Genomic DNA, 18,936 nt, shown 5'->3' on the forward strand with positions numbered 1-18,936 from the left:
GAGGGACCAGCAGGAGCGAGAAGGTAGAAGCATGGAGTGTGAAGAGATGTCTCGGCTCTTTGAAAAGGGTGGAGACCAAATGGTACTAGCATATAGAGATAGGTTTAGGTGCACTCATCACGCGCCAGGGGAGAATGTGCAACACTGGAATAGGGGGAACAATGAAAGATCTTGCCATACATCGGGTGATCAGAGGTCACAGACCAATTGTGAAGGAAGGGGGAGTAATGGAATGTCTTACCATGAACCCAGAGAATCCAGGCATGAAGGGGAAGGTGGGACTGTGAGGCACAATGGAGTGTTTCATCATCCACCCAGAGAGGACGGAACAGCATGGGACCTGGAGGGGTGGGAGCATGGGAGGACTCCACATAACTCACCTGAGCCCAGACGTAGGACTCGGAGCTGGGATGGGAAAGATGTGAATGGACCCCCTAGAGCTAGCGTACTGAAAGCTACAATAAAGGCGAAAAGACTTGATGTCACCAGTTTAAAATCTGATTTGGATGAGATTATAGATGGTACGTTGCCATTAGAAAGGATTGAGTTATACGAGCAAGATGAGCTGCTGTTCATAGCAAAAGATGTTACTCGGAAGGCAAGAGCCACTCATGAGAAACTGTCTGAACTGGCAGACAGGTATACGGTAGATTTGTCCAGAACAAAGACCCTACAGAGTAACCATAGGTTACAATACACAGATCAGGAATTAGATGAAAAAAGGACAACTGGATTGAAAACACACATAAGGGAACTGATAGCAGGAATAAGAGCGTGGAGGGATCTGGACAAATGGGAAGAGAGGTGGTCCAAAAGGGGCACTGTCAGACGGAGCATGAGTGTGATGTCTCTGGAAGGAAGGGTAATGCAGATGGAGGCATTCCCTTTGAGAGAAATATCAAATGGGAATTATGTACATGTGCCCTGGAGTAGAGGAGATTTAGCTGCATTTACCAACTCATTTCCGAAGTTAAGGGACAATCCAGTAGAGTGGTATAAGCAGGTAGAAAGGTTTGTAAAGATCTCGAAAGTAGTGTGGATTGATTTGAACACTTTGTTTGACATTGTGGTCCCATCTGACTTGTGGACATCGTGCAAGACTAGTGTTGAATGGCCAACTACTGAACCAGTGAGGGATGATCAGACAAATGGACCGTCTGAAATTGTCATGCAAAAGTATGAAAGGGTAATAGCTTGGCTGAAAGATAAGGTACCACCTCAGGACATAGATTGGGTAAAAATAGACCGAACAAGACAAGAACCAAAAGAGACAGTTCATGAGTTCTATGAAAGGTTGTTGAAAACATTCAAACAATACAGTGAACTCGATGTAATGGATCCCAAAGATATAGGACAGTTTGTGTCAAAGTTTGTTTTGGGGTTGAGACCTGATATTTGTTTGATGATTCAGCAACATTTAATTTGTTGGCAAAACAAACCACTAGATGAAATTTTAAGGTATGCCAGATACTGTAGCGATGAGATAGATTCCAAGACAAAGAAAATGAAGGAGAAGCTGATGGTGGTACAGATGCAGTCAGCCGGAAAGGGCGGACAGCAGAAACAGGGAACGGGGACAATGGGACGGAAGTCGAATGGTCAGAACAAGGATAGTGAAGAAAGTCAGAGACCTAGAATAGATTTTGCCACTTTAAAGAAAACGACAAAGTGCCACCAGTGTCACCAGGTGGGACATTGGAGACGCGAGTGTCCCTTTAACCCTGAAAGTGGAGAACTAGAATTAGAACAGGAGGTTCAGGAGGTTCCAGTTCAAAGGGCGACAGTCCCAGGAAGCAAGGTGGTCAAAGGGGGGACTTCGGCTCCACGAGCTCAGTTTCCACAGCCACCGAAGATTGCGACAGGGGGAAAAGTCTATAAACAAATGCCTCTTTTTATTGAAGAAGAAAAATGTTATTACATTGACCCAATGACCGGTCAACGTGTGAACAAAGAAGAGGACTGTACCCTCGGGGCAGTTCTGGAAGTAGATCAGAGAGGGCCATTTGTTGAGGCAGAGGTAGCAGGGTGCCCGATGACATTCTTGGTGGATACTGGAGCTACTCGATCAACTCTGAGATCAGCAGTAGTTCCTGACCTACCAATGTCGGGGGAAACAATTCAGGTGGTTGGAGTCGCAAATAGAAGAATGACTAGTCCTTTGACAGAACCAGTGTCAGTGAAAATAGGGAATTACACAAATGAACATCAGTTTGTGGTATGTGATTCTAGTCCTGTATGTCTGTTAGGGAGGGACTTGTTGTGCAAATTGAATTGCACCATATACTGCACACCTCAGGGTGTGGAGGTACAGACCGTAGATGATGATGCTACTTTTAAGATTGCCAATGAGAAAACATGTATAGAACTGTATCCTACTCTGACTGTGGAAGACCTTCCTTGGGACCTAAGAGATGCTGTCTCAGCTGAAGTATGGGATTTTACTGGGGAAGAGATAGGACTGATCAAAGGGGTGGAACCAGTGAAGATCATGATAAAACCAAATGCTGAATTTCCAAGAACGCCTCAGTATAAACTGTCCCAAGAAACAATTGCAGGAATAAAACCTGTGATTGATTCAATGATTCAACAGGGAATACTGAAAGAAATCGTGGGTAGTCCATGTAACTCCCCGATTATGGGTTTGCAGAAACCTAGTGGGAAGTTCAGAATAGTTCAGGACCTTCGAAAGATTAACAACATTGTGGTTTCATGTTGTCCAGTGGTACCAAATCCATCAGTGATACTGTTTCAAATACCATTCCAAGCTGAGTGGTTTACAGTGATAGACCTTTGTCAAGCCTTCTTTTCCATCCCATTAGATGCGGACAGCCAGTATCTTTTCGCATTTAAAATGGAAGATCACGCCTTAACATGGTGTCGAATTCCACAAGGGTTCACAGATAGCCCTTCGATCTTCAGTCAGCTGTTGAAGAAGAACCTTGAAAGTCTGGTATTGCCACAGAACTCGGTTCTGGTCCAGTACATAGACGACCTACTTGTTGCGTCAGAAACAGAGGAAGCGTGTAAGGAAGACACCATTGCTTTACTGAATCATTTAGCTGAGAATGGACATAAGGTATCTCCGAACAAATTACAGTACTGTCTGACAGAAGTACAGTATTTGGGTCACCGAATAGAGAAGGGGAAGCGCAAGGTGTCTCCAGACAGGATAGAGGCCATCATGAAAATGAATACGCCAACGACACAGAGAGAAGTTAGGATGTTCTTAGGAATGGTTGGTTACTGCCGACAGTGGATAGCTAACTTTTCACTGAAAGCAAAACCTTTACAGAAACTGACGCACAAGGAGGTGAGTGATCCGGTACCATGGGACAACGAGTGCTTAATGGCGTTCCTACAGCTGAGGGAGGATTTGTGTCGTGTTCCGGCTTTGGGAATGCCAGATTATGAGAGAACTTTCTCATTATACTGCTGTGAGAGAGAGGGATGTGCGTTATCAGTGTTGGTGCAAGTACATGAAAATGCCCGTAGACCAGTTGCATATTTTTCGGCTACATTAGATCCGGTAGCCGCAGCGTTGCCCGGATGTCTCAAATCCGTTGCTGCAACAGGTGTCAGCATTGAGAGGTGTGAGAACATTGTTATGGGACATCAATTAGTGGTGTATGTACCGCATTCGGTAGAATTGTTAATGACAAGGACCAAGACGCAGCACTTGACCAATAGTAGGCTCACGCGCTATGAGCAAGTTATTCTTGCTGCAGAGAACGTGACCCTTAAGAGGTGCTCGGTCTTGAATCCTGCTACATTGATGCCACTTCCTAATGATATAGAAGGCGAAGAATGTGAAGATCACGATTGCCTAGATGTGACTGAACTATGCACGAAGCCCAGACCAGATATTGTGGATGAGCCATTGATCGACCCTGACGAAATTTACTTTGTTGATGGTTCATGTTTAAGAGACGATACTGGTCGGTTGAGAGCAGCTTATGCTGTTTGCACCATTACTGGAGTTGTGGAAGCCGCTTGCCTGGAAGGAGTACACTCCGCTTAGGTAGCAGAAATCATTGCATTGACACGTGCCTGTATAGCAGGTAGCAAAAAGAGAGTCACCATCTATACCGATAGCCAATATGGTTTCGGTGTAGTTCATGATTTCGGGCAATTGTGGTCTCAGAGGGGTTACATGACCTCCTCTGGTTCGCCAATCAGAAATGGGGAATTTGTACGACAACTGTTAGAAGCATTGCAAGGTCCAGCTGAAATTGCAGTGGTCAAGTGTACAGCTCACACTAAAAATACAGATTTTGTGTCACAAGGAAACAGATATGCTGATGAAGTTGCCCGCTATTGTGCGGAGCAAGGGTATACTTTCACGGAGGTGGAAGTAGGCGGGGCAAAAGAAAAAACAGAAGTCCAAATGATGTTAGAGACCGTAGATACATGGGAAGATCTGAAACAAATGCAAGAAAATGCACCTGAGTCAGAGAAAAAGTCCTGGGAAGTAGCAGGTTGTGTGAGAAGTGAAATGGATTTTTGGGTTTCAGCAGATGGAAGAGCAGTGTTACCGGAGGAATTAGTGAATCCAATGGCACGACAAATACATGGTCCAACACACTTAGGAAGGGATGCCATGCTGAGAGTATTTAGGCAAACTTGGTATTGTCCAAAATTCAGGATTGCAGCAGAAGCAGTCTGTAGGAGATGTGTCACATGTCAGCAACTGAATGTAGGGAAAAGAACACCAGTTACCATGAGTCACATTGGGAGGTCTGGGGGGCCTTTCAACAGAATGCAATTAGATTTCATTGAAATGCCTAGAGTCAACCGCCTTAGGTATGTGTTGGTGGTCGTATGCATATTTTCCAGGTGGGTCGAGGCATACCCTACACGTAGGTGCGATACACTCACCGTAGCAAAACTGTTACTTAGAGAATTGATCCCGCGCTACGGGGTGCCAGGCTCTCTGGAATCTGATCGAGGAACACATTTTAACAGTGAAATTGTGAAGATGCTTTGTGCCGCATTGAACATTGATCAGAAGTTGCACTGTAGCTATCGACCAGAGGCTTCAGGAATTGTGGAGCAGATAAATGGGACACTAAAGTGTCGAATTGCCAAAGTGTGTTCTTCAACTTCCTTGAATTGGCCAGATGCTTTGCCTTTAGTGTTGATGAGCATGCGCAGCACACCCGACCGGAGGACAGGTCTCTCTCCACACGAGGTGCTGATGGGGAGGGCAATGAGGCTTCCTTCTGTACCAACTGCGACACTATTAAACATTACAGATGACCTGATCCTGGATTACTGCAAAGGACTGTCTGACGCCATTCATTCTGTGTCCTTCCAGGTGCAGGCTGCTGAGGTCCCATCTTCAAGAGAGTTGTGTCATGACCTGTGCCCAGGAGAGTGGGTGCTGGTGAAGAAACACGTCCGGAAAAACTGCCTAGACGTGCGCTGGAGAGGACCTTTTCAGGTCATACTGACCACGAATACGGCTATCAAGTGTGGAGGCCTGCCGAATTGGATACACGCTTCCCACACCCGAAGAGTTCCAGCACCCCTGGAAGAAACAGCTCCTCTCACAGATGAGAATCCAGCTGAAGACGGTGAACCATTAGAGGGGATCAGTCAAGCTGTGGGGGTGTCTGAAGAAGTTGGGAGCGTTGCAGATCCAGAAGAAGAAGGGCAAGGCGGTAGCGAAACTGAAGCTGCAACGGAAGGAGAGAGCAGTTGTGAATGTGATTTGGAAACAGATCAGGAACAGAGTGATCAGGAACCGAGCAGGAGGGAAAGCAATAGGAGAACAAGAAGTGGGGCAGCTACTTGGCCTGAAAGAAGAAGGAGGCCGAGCCTGAAGCTAGCTCGAGAAGAAACTCTTGCTCCTATATCCGAAGATTCGGATCTGGAAGAAGGTGTATCGGACCAAGAGCAGGAGGGTCTAAGGAGGTCAAGGAGAGTACGAGTGCCTAGCAGAAGATACTCTACACCTGAGTGGACCTACCTCGCTGCAGATGTCCGAGGGACGCAGAGCTGGGAGGGTGAGGGAAGTGACCCTGACCAGAACTGACCCAATCATCACAGTGGAAATAAGATTCCTGTTGCCAGGATTGGAGGTTGAAAGACTGCTGACACTCAACATCGTCTATCCTCCTCTCCTAAGCGGAATAAGAAAATTGATCTTTGAGACTGTTGAGTTTCCGTGTTGCTGTTCAAGGAGTCCAATATTGGAGGGAGTCCTTCTCCGTATGGAAATATTTGAGCTAGTGGTGGAACTTCTGGGACCACGTATAGTCTCAGATTGCTAAAAAGACTTTGTAAAGAACTTTGTAAATATTGATTGGAAGATAACCTAGCGCCGAGTGGAAGAAGAAAGAATTAGGGACTTCCCTTTTGGTGGATTGAGAAGGGCTAGGGTTGTCTATTGCTACAGAACTTAATGACTGTTTTTGCGGGAGAGAATTGTCAGCTTCCAAGTATGGTTCAAAGAAAGACATTGTGGTTCAAAAGAAGAGAAGTCTTCGTGCAAAGTAAAAAGGACATTGAGAAGAAGTAAGGGACTTTGCTGAGAACGATAAACAGAGCTACACTGTTTGAGATCATGGAGACTGGCAACCCGAACCGCAGGGCAAAATGCATAGTAGGCACACTTTTAGGATTAGTGATTTTTCTTATAGTTTTAGTAGTTACTGTATCATATATAGTGGGACATGAGAACGTAACAAAGACAAGATCAGAAACAAAGAAAGCATCAACACAAAAGCCTATCACTGTTGCTGAGATAAAAGGAGAAAACACTGAGAAAGAAAAGGCTTTGCTAGATGCTGAGATCAAAAGATTACATGTTGACGAATCACAGGGGAACTTTAGGTCAAATGCTTATGCCAAATTGCTTTACGAATACATTGATGTCATGGAGGCGAAGAATTGCTACGTTTGTATGCAATTACCAGCTTCTGTGGATGAGGGTATCAGATACCATCATCTTCCATTGACATATGGAATCACATGTAGTTTGTTGTTGAGCATATTTTATGGACGAGAGGGATTCGAGTATTATTTCTCGAATTTTGACTCGACATTGCCAGAGGTCCCAAATTATAAGCATCTGAATAAGTGGGACTATTACAAGAGCGAAGACAGGTTACAGACATTTTTCATTCCATGGAAAACGTTAGATACTTCACATGCCCGAAGAAATAATCTGACTTGTCAAGTGTCAGAAATTGAGAAAAAGTTTATAGGGCAGGTGGATACTAGATACAGGAGGCAGAAGATTCTAAAAGCTTCAGGACAGTGGGAAACAGATTGGACCAAGGAAGAAAGGATACATCAAAGGAAGGGTAGCTTTGGTCCAATTGCTTTAGACAAGGAGAAACGGGGGAAACTGTGCATTCACAGGAGTTACTCCTATTATGAGAATCTGTATGTAGGTCAAGTCAGTTGTGAACATGCTTTCCAATTGGAGTACTACTCCAAAGATTTTTTGAAAGAGATGCAAGCGATTCCAAATGTATATTTTGTATGTGGAGGAAATGCATATGTGAAGCTACCAGATAATTGTTACGGATCATGTTATTTAGCAATTGTCTTCCCCAAAATATACCATGTTGAGAATTTAGACACGACAAAGAGAGGAATACCAACAAGAGGGAGGAGAGGTCTAGGTGCTGAAGAGGTAGTTGGGGATGTATTTGGTGCTGCATTCCCTCTCTTGGGATTGATACTGAATGACATAAAAATTAGAAGATTGGCTACAGTCGTAGATAGGTTATCTGCCAGTACTGCTAGATCCTTAATGCTGGTGGAGGGAGAGATGCAATCGATAAGAGCAATGGTTCTTCAGAACCGACTTGCTTTAGATGTTCTGTTAGCCAAAGAGGGCGGAGTTTGTAAGGCCTTGAAGGTCCAGGAATGTTGCACTTACATTCCAGACAATTCAAAACCTTTAGAGAAGTACATATGAAATATTACTGCGATTCATCATGAAATTGAGGATCTGACAAAGATAAATGTGTGGGAAAAAGTAGGCCAAGGAATGGGTAATGTTGGAGGTTGGTTTGCCAACCTAGGAAAGGGTATCGTTTGGTACATATTGAAACCCATCATCATAATTGTGATTTGTGTAATCACTTTGTGGGGATTGGTGCGACTGTACCAGTGGTATAGGGCAAACAGGTTGCTGAGATCCATGAGGGAACAGGAGAAAAGACTGACTGCAATGCAGGATACACAATATAAGAGTCTGAAGGCTCTAGAGACAATGAAACGAGGGGGTATTGCAACAACGTCAGTCTGAAAGAAATACATTTTAGAGATGGTGTTTTGATGGTGATGACTCCTGAAAGTCATCAAAGGGGGGACTGAGAGAGCACAAAATCTGAAAAAATGTATAAGTACACCATATTTACAAGCACGTAGTGTTAGTTTAAATTGTATTGCACAAGAGTGTCAACTTATATGGAAAATATATGAGTGTTTGTTTTAATTAGAATAGATGCATATATAAGAGTGGAAAACTAATGTAGAGGTTGTAGAAATGTTAAAATGATGTTGGAGTCACACGTTAGATGAATAAGTGAAACGAAATGTAATTCTGCAAACCATGAAAATGTGTAGGCCACATGGTATTTCACAGGAAACGAAAGGTGCTGCTACACTTTTAGTGACGTGGATTCTAAAGTCATTCGAGTGCAAATGTATTATTAGGCATAGTATTGAAGTATATGTTTTACATAGATGTGTTGCATTATAATATAGTAATATGTGTTAGTTAAAATACTGTTTAAACCAAAGAAAGGAAATGTTTTAGAGGGCAGAGACCTGCTTTATGTAAATCAATGAGGCCTGAAAAGACCAAGTCATTCTCTTTGATCTAAAAATGTGCTCGTTAGGGGAAAGTTGTGCTAGGCACTAACTGAGAATTCTTATACATGTTTTATGGTCCGAGATATGATAGAGACTGGAATCTGGGGCCTACCGAGAGGGTGTCTGTTTGCAGGTGCAAGGGGAACTTAAATCAGAAATAATGAATAGGCCCTTGTTCAGAAGTGCCAGGCACAGGCCTGTAGGAGTCTTCAGGAATTTTAGGGGGTACCGCTTGGACGGAGAGAAGCCTGGGAAGCAAGGTCAACTTTAATGAAGAGTCCAGAGGAGCACCAGGACGGGATTTGCCGCTCAAAACTGCATCACGTGAGAGGCGTCTCAAGGGGCGTGCCTATCGGAAATGTGATTTGGTATTAGGGATAGCACCCCGGGGAGGAGTTAGAGCAGATGATCTGAGAAGCCTAAGAGAGCGGATGGGTAGGCAGATAGAGAACTGACAGACTTCAATTTGAGACAAAGACTAAGGGAAGTGTGTGATCTTCTTTGGAAGTCACCACTGCTGACACCTTTTTAGGTAAAGATCTTGTTAAGTAGGGATGTCACTTAGTCTAGTGTAGGGACAGACTAACTTGTATTTTTTCCTTTCTGTAAATGACTCTCAGGTTGCAACTCACGGCGATTCTTGCAACACTGATGCTCTTTGAAGTAGTTTTGATAATTTCCTTTTGTCGTTTAAGGATATTCAGAGAGTATCTTTTTGTACTAATACCTGTATACCTTTTGAATCTTATTCTGAGATGTTTGTATCTCCAGATACTTTTGGCTTTGAATTAAAACTTTTTAACCTTTCCCAGTGGTAAGTGGTTCTTTAGAGTGGTCTAAGTTCCTAATTAACTAACCTAGTAGTAGATTGTCTTTTACTCAATGACAGGTACCAACGATTCAGTCAACATGATTAGGGATCTGGTAAGATAACTAGTGACCAGAAACCCCGCGTTAACAAAGTCATGAACGTTGAGTTAAACAGAAACTCCACCAAATAAAACAATCTGTCCGAGGTGCTCTCCAGATGTCACTTGCAGCCTGCTCCTGCGGACTGAAGCCTTTTGTCTACAGCTCCTCTTACTTTTTTCAAAGAACAGCTGAATATTAATCAGACCGTCTTACAATCGGACATCTGCCTCCAAGTCTCTGCCTTAAAATCTCATGTCACAATGGATAGCGATAAGAAAGAAAGACACTACGTAGAATATACGGTCTTGGAAGGTTTAATCGCTATACCCCTATCAGCTTAAACTGTAACCTACCTGGTATCTTTGATCGAAGTTACTTAGCAGAATGGTACAAAGCTGGTATCTCAAAACTAGGGGACTTAATCTCAAACGATAGAGTAAACACTTTTGCAGAGTTACAAAGCAAATGTGGCTTAAAACAGCAAGACGCCTTTAAGCACTTAGCGATTCATAACTTTCTCTCATGGAAGGTTGGGAGACTGGCTGGGTTTTCGGAGGTCAAATCTATTAACATGCTTCGAAACCCAGTAGTGCCACGAATAGGATCTATATACACAGCTTTAAACATCAACACACCAGACGATCTCCCTAGAATTGCTGACAAGTGGCAATCAAAGCTGGAGGCGTCACACATTTTGTTTTATAAATCACTCGAACTCTCTCAGAGCGTTTTATAGTCAGCTAAATTACAGGTGCAGGACTTTAAAACCATCTTCTTCCTGTACTTAACTCCTAGTAGAATTTCCAAGTGGGGTACAGGCAAGGGGACTACCTGTCCACGGTGCTCCGAGTTCGGTGCCGACTCTATTCACATGTTTGCTACCTGTCAAAAATTAGCCCCTATTCTTTTTAGAATTCAGGAATTCCTGGGCAGAGTCGTTTCTCCGGACTATATACTAACCCCCTCAACAATCATGCTAGGGACATGCGAAACACTTAGCCGGACCAAAGGAGGGGCACTGGTGTTTGTAGCTATGACAGTATGGAGGATCTGTGTAGCTTCAGGATGGATATGGGCCGACCCACCACCATTCTCCCAGTGGTTTGCTAGGGTAATGGCAACGTATCATCTCGAGAAAGATTTATATGCCAAAAAAGGCCGCAAAGGGAGGAAAAGGGCTTGGACATCTGGGGACCTCTCACCACCCGGCTAGAGCACTCTGATTAATTCTTCTCTCTAACTCTTCTCTCTCTCATCTCTCTCTTTCTTTATTTCGGTTTTTCGCTTTCCTTTTGCTCTATTTTCTTTTTCTCTTCTCATCCTTACACTCTCTTAGGTGTCCCTTTGTGTACAACTTGATGTCCCTGACAAATTTTGTAAACTTGTTTTTCTTTTGTATAAAAAGGGGTGGGGGAGGGGAGACACTACGATGTTAAACACTGTATATTCTGCAAAAAAGAAAAAAAAAGAAAGACACAGTATGTGGATGTTTTTCACTGCAGCACGTGCTGCTGCCAGCCCCTCAACATACAGTGGAGATTGGGATACAAAAAAAACCACAGGAAATATATTACCACTGGTTGTTCATTATCAACATTAGCCTCAGAACTAACATTACCAATGGTGCCCCTTAAGTACCTACCAGGAGCTGAAGGGGAGTGCCCTTTTCACTTCCGATGGTTATTGCAGGGGGACCGACTACCTCTCCTGTTAACTCCAATAAGTCCCATACAGCAGATTTACTGAGAAGTTGTCGTGGCCACACCCCCCTTCCCCATCACTCTGCAAACGCGCCTCCTGGAACACTAGTAGTTGTAGGATGAAGTCCTCTTGGCTCGTGTGGGTCTTTGGGTGCCAACTACCCCTCCTGTTACCCCCAGTAAGGCCCACACATCTGTATAGCTGAGAGGTCATTAGAGGAAACGTCCCCATTCTCCACCACTGTGCAAAGGTGCCTTCTGGCGCACTCCTGGTTGGGGGAAGAAGTCCACTTTAGTCCTGAGGCCCTCAGGAGTAAAGTGGATTTCATTCTCCAACCAGGAGCACACCAGGAGGTGTGTTTGCAGAGTGGTGGAGAAAGGGGCATGGCCTCCAAGTCTGCTCATTGATCCCGCTTTGTGGGACTAACTGGAGGTAACAGAAGGGGTTCCTGGACCCCAAGGACCCTCAGCATCCAAGGGGACGTTATCCCCCAGCCACTACTGCGCCAGGAGGTGCATTTGCAGAGTGGTGGTGAAGGGGGCGTGGCCTCCGGTGACTTGCTGGTTTTTTTTTTCACATTTTTAAAACATTTTTTTAAGGGAGGTCCAGCGTGGCCCACCTTCCCTGGGCTATTTTTGGCCCCATCCCCTGGAGCCAGGCCTTTTTTTCACATTTTAAAAACATTTTTTTAAGGGAGGTCCAGCGTGGCCCACCTTCCCTGGGCTATTTTTGGCCCCATCCCCTGGAGCCAGGCCTTTTTTTCACATTTTAAAAACATTTTTTTAAGGGAGGTTCAGCGTGGCCCACCTTCCCTGGGCTATTTTTGGCGCCATCCCCTGGAGCCAGGCCTTTTTACAATGTGTGAATGGAGCCATGCAGCCCCCTCCCCAGGTCGATTTTGGCTCCAGGGACCCCATCCACCGGGGCCCCTGCTTTTTGTGGGGTTTTTTAAGTAATGGGATGGGGCTGTGTGCACCTCTCCCAAGCCAATTTTGCTCCCGGGGACCCCATCGCCTAGGGCCCAGCCTGTAGTATGGATGTCCTTGTTCCATCCAGGGCACCCACTGCCTTTGACGGGGACTGCAGGGGAGTTTAAGGCCCCCGCGTTCCATGCTGGCTCCCTGGGTCCTGAGGGAGCCAGCATTTATTTTACACATAAGGAGCTGCTAACATACAGTTCCATGTGTAAAAGCAAATTGTGCTCTGCTTTGAGCAAGTGAGAGCAAAATGTTCTTGCTTGCTACAAGCGGAGCACTGTTTGCTATGACTTGGCAGGAGCAGTGCTCCCGCTAAGCAACAGCAAACCGCAATGTATCAGGGATGGGCACCCCGGGACATTGCTGGAGTTGGCCCTGGGGGTGGTGGACCCCAGGGCCACCCAGGTCTCCACGAGGGGCGCCCCGCAGTCCCCCCTCCTTTGTTCAACTTTGCCCCAGGGAGGTGGTGGTCCCCGGGGCCGAGGGTCTGCAACATCTGTTTTTTTTATATTTTTTTAACTATTTTTATTGAAATATAAATCAGGGCAAAAAACATGTATCAAGATCCATCATTAGCTGTGAATAAATCAAGGTTGCAGAATGACACCATACATTGATACTATCCTGTGATAGCAACATCAGATTTGAGCCCCCGGGAGGTGGTGGTCCTCGGGGCTGCGGTGGGCATAGCCGACCTTCCCAATTTCCATTAGTGATTGTCCTGGGGATGGGGTGGTCCCCAGAACTGTGGGGGCCGCATGCCCCCGCATTTCTGTTAGTCAGTGCCCCGGGGAGGAGGTAGTCCCTGGGCGTGAATGGGGTCTGGCCTTCATTTCTATTAATTATTTATTGCCTCAGGGAGATAGCAGTCTAGCGGGTCCACCCCAAGAGGTCTAGGAGGTCAGGGTGTTTCTACCCTGCCCCCTTTTCTTAAATGTTTTTTTCCTGTGATTCGGTTCAACCAAGTCACAAGATGGCTGCCAACACTTCCTGGTTTGAAGTGTTGGCAGCCTAAGATACGCGTGGGGTCGCGGATCCTTCGTGTCCCCAGTTATGTAGCTGAAAAACCTTTAAATAAGTCAGATACTACTGAACGGATTTACACCAAATTACAAAAAAGCACTTCCTTGGACCGATGCCTACCTTCTTGCCAAATTTGGTGTAATTCCGTCCAGTTGTTTAGGCTATGTCTGTGTCTAAAGGTCCTACAGGAAGTAACATGGGGAAAATGTGCTTTTAAGCACCTCCTGGTTCTTGGCCTCGGCTTGACGGATCATCACGAAACTTTCTAGACAGCAGCTGAAGTGAGCGTAATATCAGTTTTCAAAATTTCATGAAGATTTGGCAAATGGCACCAAACTTATTGGCAAAAGAAAAAACGATCTTCCTATGTAAAATAAGTCCTAACTATAACTACCTACTTGTGACCGCCAGTGGGTAATATATGTGTGCACGCATGTGCATGTGTGTATATATACATGCGATAGAGTGGTTACAATTTCTCATTGTAGGTGGCTCTATAGGTTTATTCTGTAGCCACTTGTGTGCCCTCTACCATAAAATCACGTGCAGAGATGCAACTGTTGCCCTGTGCGATTCAAAGGCATGATGTACAGGTAAGAGCAAAGAGCGTGTCAGCGGCGAGCGTTTAGCTGATTTAGCCACGGAGCATTATACAGATCGGCGTGTTAATCAGTGGACAGATGAGCGCACCAGAGAGCAGTGCCAAAGAGGAGAGAAGCCTACGCATGCATTTATACAGCAGCTGCTGTTGGAAACCGTGACAGCTCAACCTTGGCTAAAAGAGCCCTAAATTTAGGTCTACATTTACATTCGTCATGTCGCAACAAGCAACTATTCTACATGAAAATGAATGCGAAATCTAATAGCTCTTGTACCTGCTGCATTTTCACCTCGTATATAGAATAACGTATATGCTCCTTCAGTTATCAGCCAATTTTTTTCCATTTTATGTCGCCCTTATTATGAAGTTCATTGTACTGTGCTGGGTATGCGGAGTATGACTCACGCACCAATTCACCCATTCACAGGTTAGGCCCTGGCGGTGCACATTGCCTTTCATCCTTCTAAGGTCGATACAACTAATTCCGGTAGATGATGCTCGTGTAGAAATGTGCTTCATGAAATCCACGGGAAAAAAAATCGTAATTTGATGCATTATGCCTCAGCATACGTATTTTCACCCCCCTATTGACTGTATAGCGCTGTTTCGGGAATTAATCATCTAATTTAGGTTTCCACTTCACACTTTTAAAATGAAAGCGTCTATCTAGTGAGAAGAAAAAAAACAGGGTTTGTGCCCTCGTGACTTTAGTGAACCCGGAGATCCGCGAAAGAATCGTGGCTCCTCTACGTGCACGAATTGTGTGACTTTGTGCAGGTCACTATCTCTGCTGGCTTCACAGTTCCCATTACCTGCCAAAATGTCGGCGCACCAATCGGCGTCCAGGTAACATGCAGCGCTGCGCGTCTTCTGTTCGGTAGAGAAGGTGCGCGCCACACCTCAAAACACCGAAGTTTCTGCTCTGCCGAGTCAAACTCACCTATTACAAGCAGGAACGTTCCTGCTGCGTAATCCACTGCCGGGTGCAGTTTAGAGACGAATCTTACGTCCACCTCCATGCTGGTCCTCGTCTTAAAACGGCGTTAAGTTCGGAAAAGATGATGTCCTGCTCCGCATCTTCTCCTCGCGTCCAGGCTGTGTGCGGGTACCAGGAGCCAGGAGCTGCAGGAAGCAACAGGGCACTGAAGGCTGGAAGGAGGAGAGAAGGGCAGATAAATAGGGGAGTGGGACGCAGCGTCCAAGGTAGCCAGTAGGAGGGTACCTGTCATCCCTGAGGCCGGGGGTGGGGTGCAGAGGGGGAGTGGTTTGGAGAAAATGCGCTACTGACGCTGAATGCAAGGACCCTACCCCGCGGAGGTAGCCCCTCTCCTCCAAGCACCGGGCGGGTGTTTCGCAAGGGTGGGGGTTGGGAGTCATTCACCTATTACCTTCGCCCTGAAGGTCTGTCTGGGAGTGGGGGCTGTAAGAGGATGTGGCATAGCGGCTAGAGCTGTCGTCCTCGAAGCTGGGGAACCGGGTTCGAGCTTCGGTAACGACGCTCAGCATCCTGTGATTCTGGGCAAATCACTCAACCCCCCCCCCTGCCTACAATGAATGTGTCCATCTGTAATGCAACTGGTGCTCGTGTAAAGCGCTCTGATACCTGATATGTTCGGTCGAGTTCGTGCTATATATATCACTGAAAGAAAAAAAAACACTTTGTGGTAAGGGAGTGGCCGGGGGCACAGCTCAGGCAGTATCTAGGAATCGCCTGTTTAGGAATCTGGAGTATTGTAAATGTACCTTAAGGAGCATAGCGGGATGGGCAGAAATACGTGACGGGCAATACATGGGGTGGGGGATAACGCGCAATAGAGGTGTGGGACCGAGGGACGGCGGGAGGGGAGGGGAGGGGGGGGGGACATGCAACAGGGGGAGGTCCCTTCCCGCCTGGGCGGGCTGGGCGGACGGAGGGAGGCGGTGACGGGGGACTGGTCACCAAAATCTAATTCTTCTTCCAAGGAGTCTGGTCTTCTGCGCCGCACCCACCTCCCCCCAATCAAGCCCCCATCCCCATCGCACGCACATTCACACTGTCTAATAAGAGGAAGCAGACAGCCGCCACGTTACGACTTTCTGATTACATTTGTGGAGAGGTGATGTTAGAGTAGGTGACTAATGGAAGGCAGTGACGGTGCAGCCTGCAGGCTGCGAGGGGGGTGCGTGGAGGGGCTGTTATTCTGTGAGTGGGTTTCTAAATGATTGCCCTGACCAGCCGCGTGTTTTCAGTTGTTTCTCTTCTGCACCACGCACGTGCTCAGGTGAGCAGCGACACGTCAGGCACCGCTGTCCTGTCTGTCTCCTGTCACCCGTGACAAACCCACCTGCTTGCTGCCTTTGATTTTTATCGTGTCTTTCTTATCTCACGCGCTCAGAGCAGGTTTTGCTGCAGGGGACTGTGAGATAATCTTGTTATCGATTCTGAAAACAACTTCTTATCTTATTAGACATTAGTAGTTACTTAACATAAGATATCATAGACGCCTTTTGCAGCGTATATGCAATGGTAGCAAACAAAGAAAAGACAACCACTCCAAAGCGCATCTCCGGATTTAAACCGGAATTTGGGATTTGGACCCAATGGTGTGAGTGAGATTCTGACTGCAGCAGGGAAGTGAAGTCATTACATGACATAAAGAGAGGCTGAATGCTCAGTAATGAGTTACTGTATGGATTACTGACTGGTAATCTGCATTACACCTATTTTACCTTCCTCATCTTAAATGGTACCCAATGAGTGATGATGCACAGCCCAGCAGACCGGCACCCAGTTTTAACATTAAAAAGAGGGCTGGAGAAATACCGCCTAATCACGGCTCCAAATTACTGCGAAATGGACGAAAACATATTTTTTAAGTGTCGAGATAGGACTCCAGCAGAAAAAGTCTATTTTTGGTGGAGTATTGAAAAATCTTGATCCATTCCAGAATGAAATAAACACACACTGAAACCTTCTTATAATTGCCTGTCCTCACTGGAGTATTGAAGAAAACCGGTAAGTAATAACCACGCACTAGGGCCAAAGGACCGATTGTTGATGTATTTATTCTATGTCTATCAATTCCTATATATGAACCTTCCTCCCCCACTGAATGGTTACCATCATCCCAGTTCTTGATTGTTGGGGATGTACAAGAGAAGTATGTTCTGTGTCGACCACTCATTCCAAACATAGCATACTACTGTATATCAAATGATAGTGAGAGACATTCAAGAAATGTAATTCCCCCACGAGGCTTCCAATCTATAACACTGACACTTCAAATATTGCTTCTCAATTCCTCTAACACCAGACTCCAAAATTGAACACAGGAAACTATACCACTTAATCCAACCCACACAACACTTCAAACTTTAGCTCTCATCACAGTACTCAAGAAATTTACTAATCTAGAAAAACTCATGCAGAAACTCAACAAGCATTGGCTGTTTAATCAGGCCTGGCATATATCTGAGAGTAGCAAACACAAGGAGATAATGGACCAAGCGCTGAGACATTTCAGACACTCATCCCCAGTCACAGATCGTGGTTCAATCCATCATCGTTCTTTAGCTCAATTCGCCACCCCAGTTCAGACCCAGCCATATGCAAATCAGTCTTCACCCTGTGCCTCATTGGAACAGTCCAGACCAAACTTCCAAGCCAGGTCGTCCTGGACCGGAAACAAACATCTCGGGACCTGTTTTCTGGTAACACCCCATATCAGCCAGGCTAGCCTGAATCCAGTGGCAAGTTGAGCAAGAGACCCACATCTGGGCATACCCTGCCAACGTAGGGCGAACAAAGCAAACGCAAGGAGTGGTTGGGCCTGAACTGGGGAGGTGAAGAGAGCTAAAGAACGACGATGGATTTAACTCAGAATTATGACTGGGGGTAAGTGTCTGAAAAGTTTCAGCAGCCGTCCATCGTCTCATTTTTTTTGCTTTGTTCGCCCTAAGTCAGCAAGGTATGCCCACACATGGGTCGTTTGTTCACTTTTCCACTAGATTCAAGCTAGCCTTTCTGATGAGGGGTGTTACCTTAAAACTGGTCCCAGGATGCTTGTTTACGGTCCAGCGAAGACCTGGCTTTGCAGTTCGGGCTGGACTGTTCCCATGAGGCACAGGGTCAGACTGATTTGCATATGGCCGAGTCTGAACTGGGGTTGGGAAGTGAGCTAAAGAAAAATGATGGATTCAACCCAGATCTGTGACTGGGGGTGAGTGTCTGAAAAGTTTCAGGACTCCGTCCGTCATCTCCTTGTGTTTGCCATATATCTGAAAGTGTCTCTTCAGTTGCTGCCGAGTTTAGTCACACAATGACACTTCATGCATACACACTGTCATTAATCCTTGCACTCATGCATCCATTTATCCAAACTGTTGTTTCGATTTAGATTCCGTATGATTTTCCCGATTCATGCCCTTATATAGGTACAATTCACATTGCCCTTATTAAGGCATAGAAATCCAGCCCTTAATTAGGCATTGCTCATGCTAACCAAATACAGGCATGGCTACTTACATCCGTTCATCTAAGTCACATTGAGTTCTTGGAAAACCAGACTCTTTAGCCGTTAGGACTTCCCCTTGCTTGGATATTGATTTCTCCAAGAACTCATTTACTATGCATGAACATGTATTCCTTAAGGGTTCATTCATGACGTTCTTATGCCAGACTTTTACGTCAATACTGGCATTCCTAAACAGCTTCAAGGTATAAATATGCCTTCACTTGCAATGGCAAATCACGGTTCGGTTCGGTACGATTCCGTTCCGTCCACGGTTCGTCTGCCTACTTGCACGATGCGGATCGCCACGGCAAGTTCGGAAGGAAGTCCAGTCCCCAACAGATGCACTGACCAGACGCTGCCACCCTCCTCACCGAGAATCCAGCTCCAGTGTTTCTGA

The 18,936-nt window shown here is 45.7% G+C and overlaps 1 protein-coding gene across 1 annotated transcript in view; it reads right to left on the reverse strand.

The window, feature by feature from the left end:
• Positions 1–15,065, reverse strand: part of LOC144762433 (opsin-5-like) — a 330,284-nt gene extending 315,219 nt beyond the window's left edge. The window contains exon 1 of the mRNA XM_078647613.1: positions 14,987–15,065. Within this exon, the coding sequence (XP_078503739.1) occupies positions 14,987–15,065 (79 nt within the window). The remainder of the gene's footprint in view (positions 1–14,986) is intronic.
• Positions 15,066–18,936: the final 3,871 nt, after the last annotated feature.

The sequence above is a fragment of the Lissotriton helveticus genome, chromosome 6, assembly GCF_964261635.1.
Source record: "Lissotriton helveticus chromosome 6, aLisHel1.1, whole genome shotgun sequence".
Classification (NCBI taxonomy): Eukaryota; Metazoa; Chordata; class Amphibia; order Caudata; family Salamandridae; genus Lissotriton; species Lissotriton helveticus.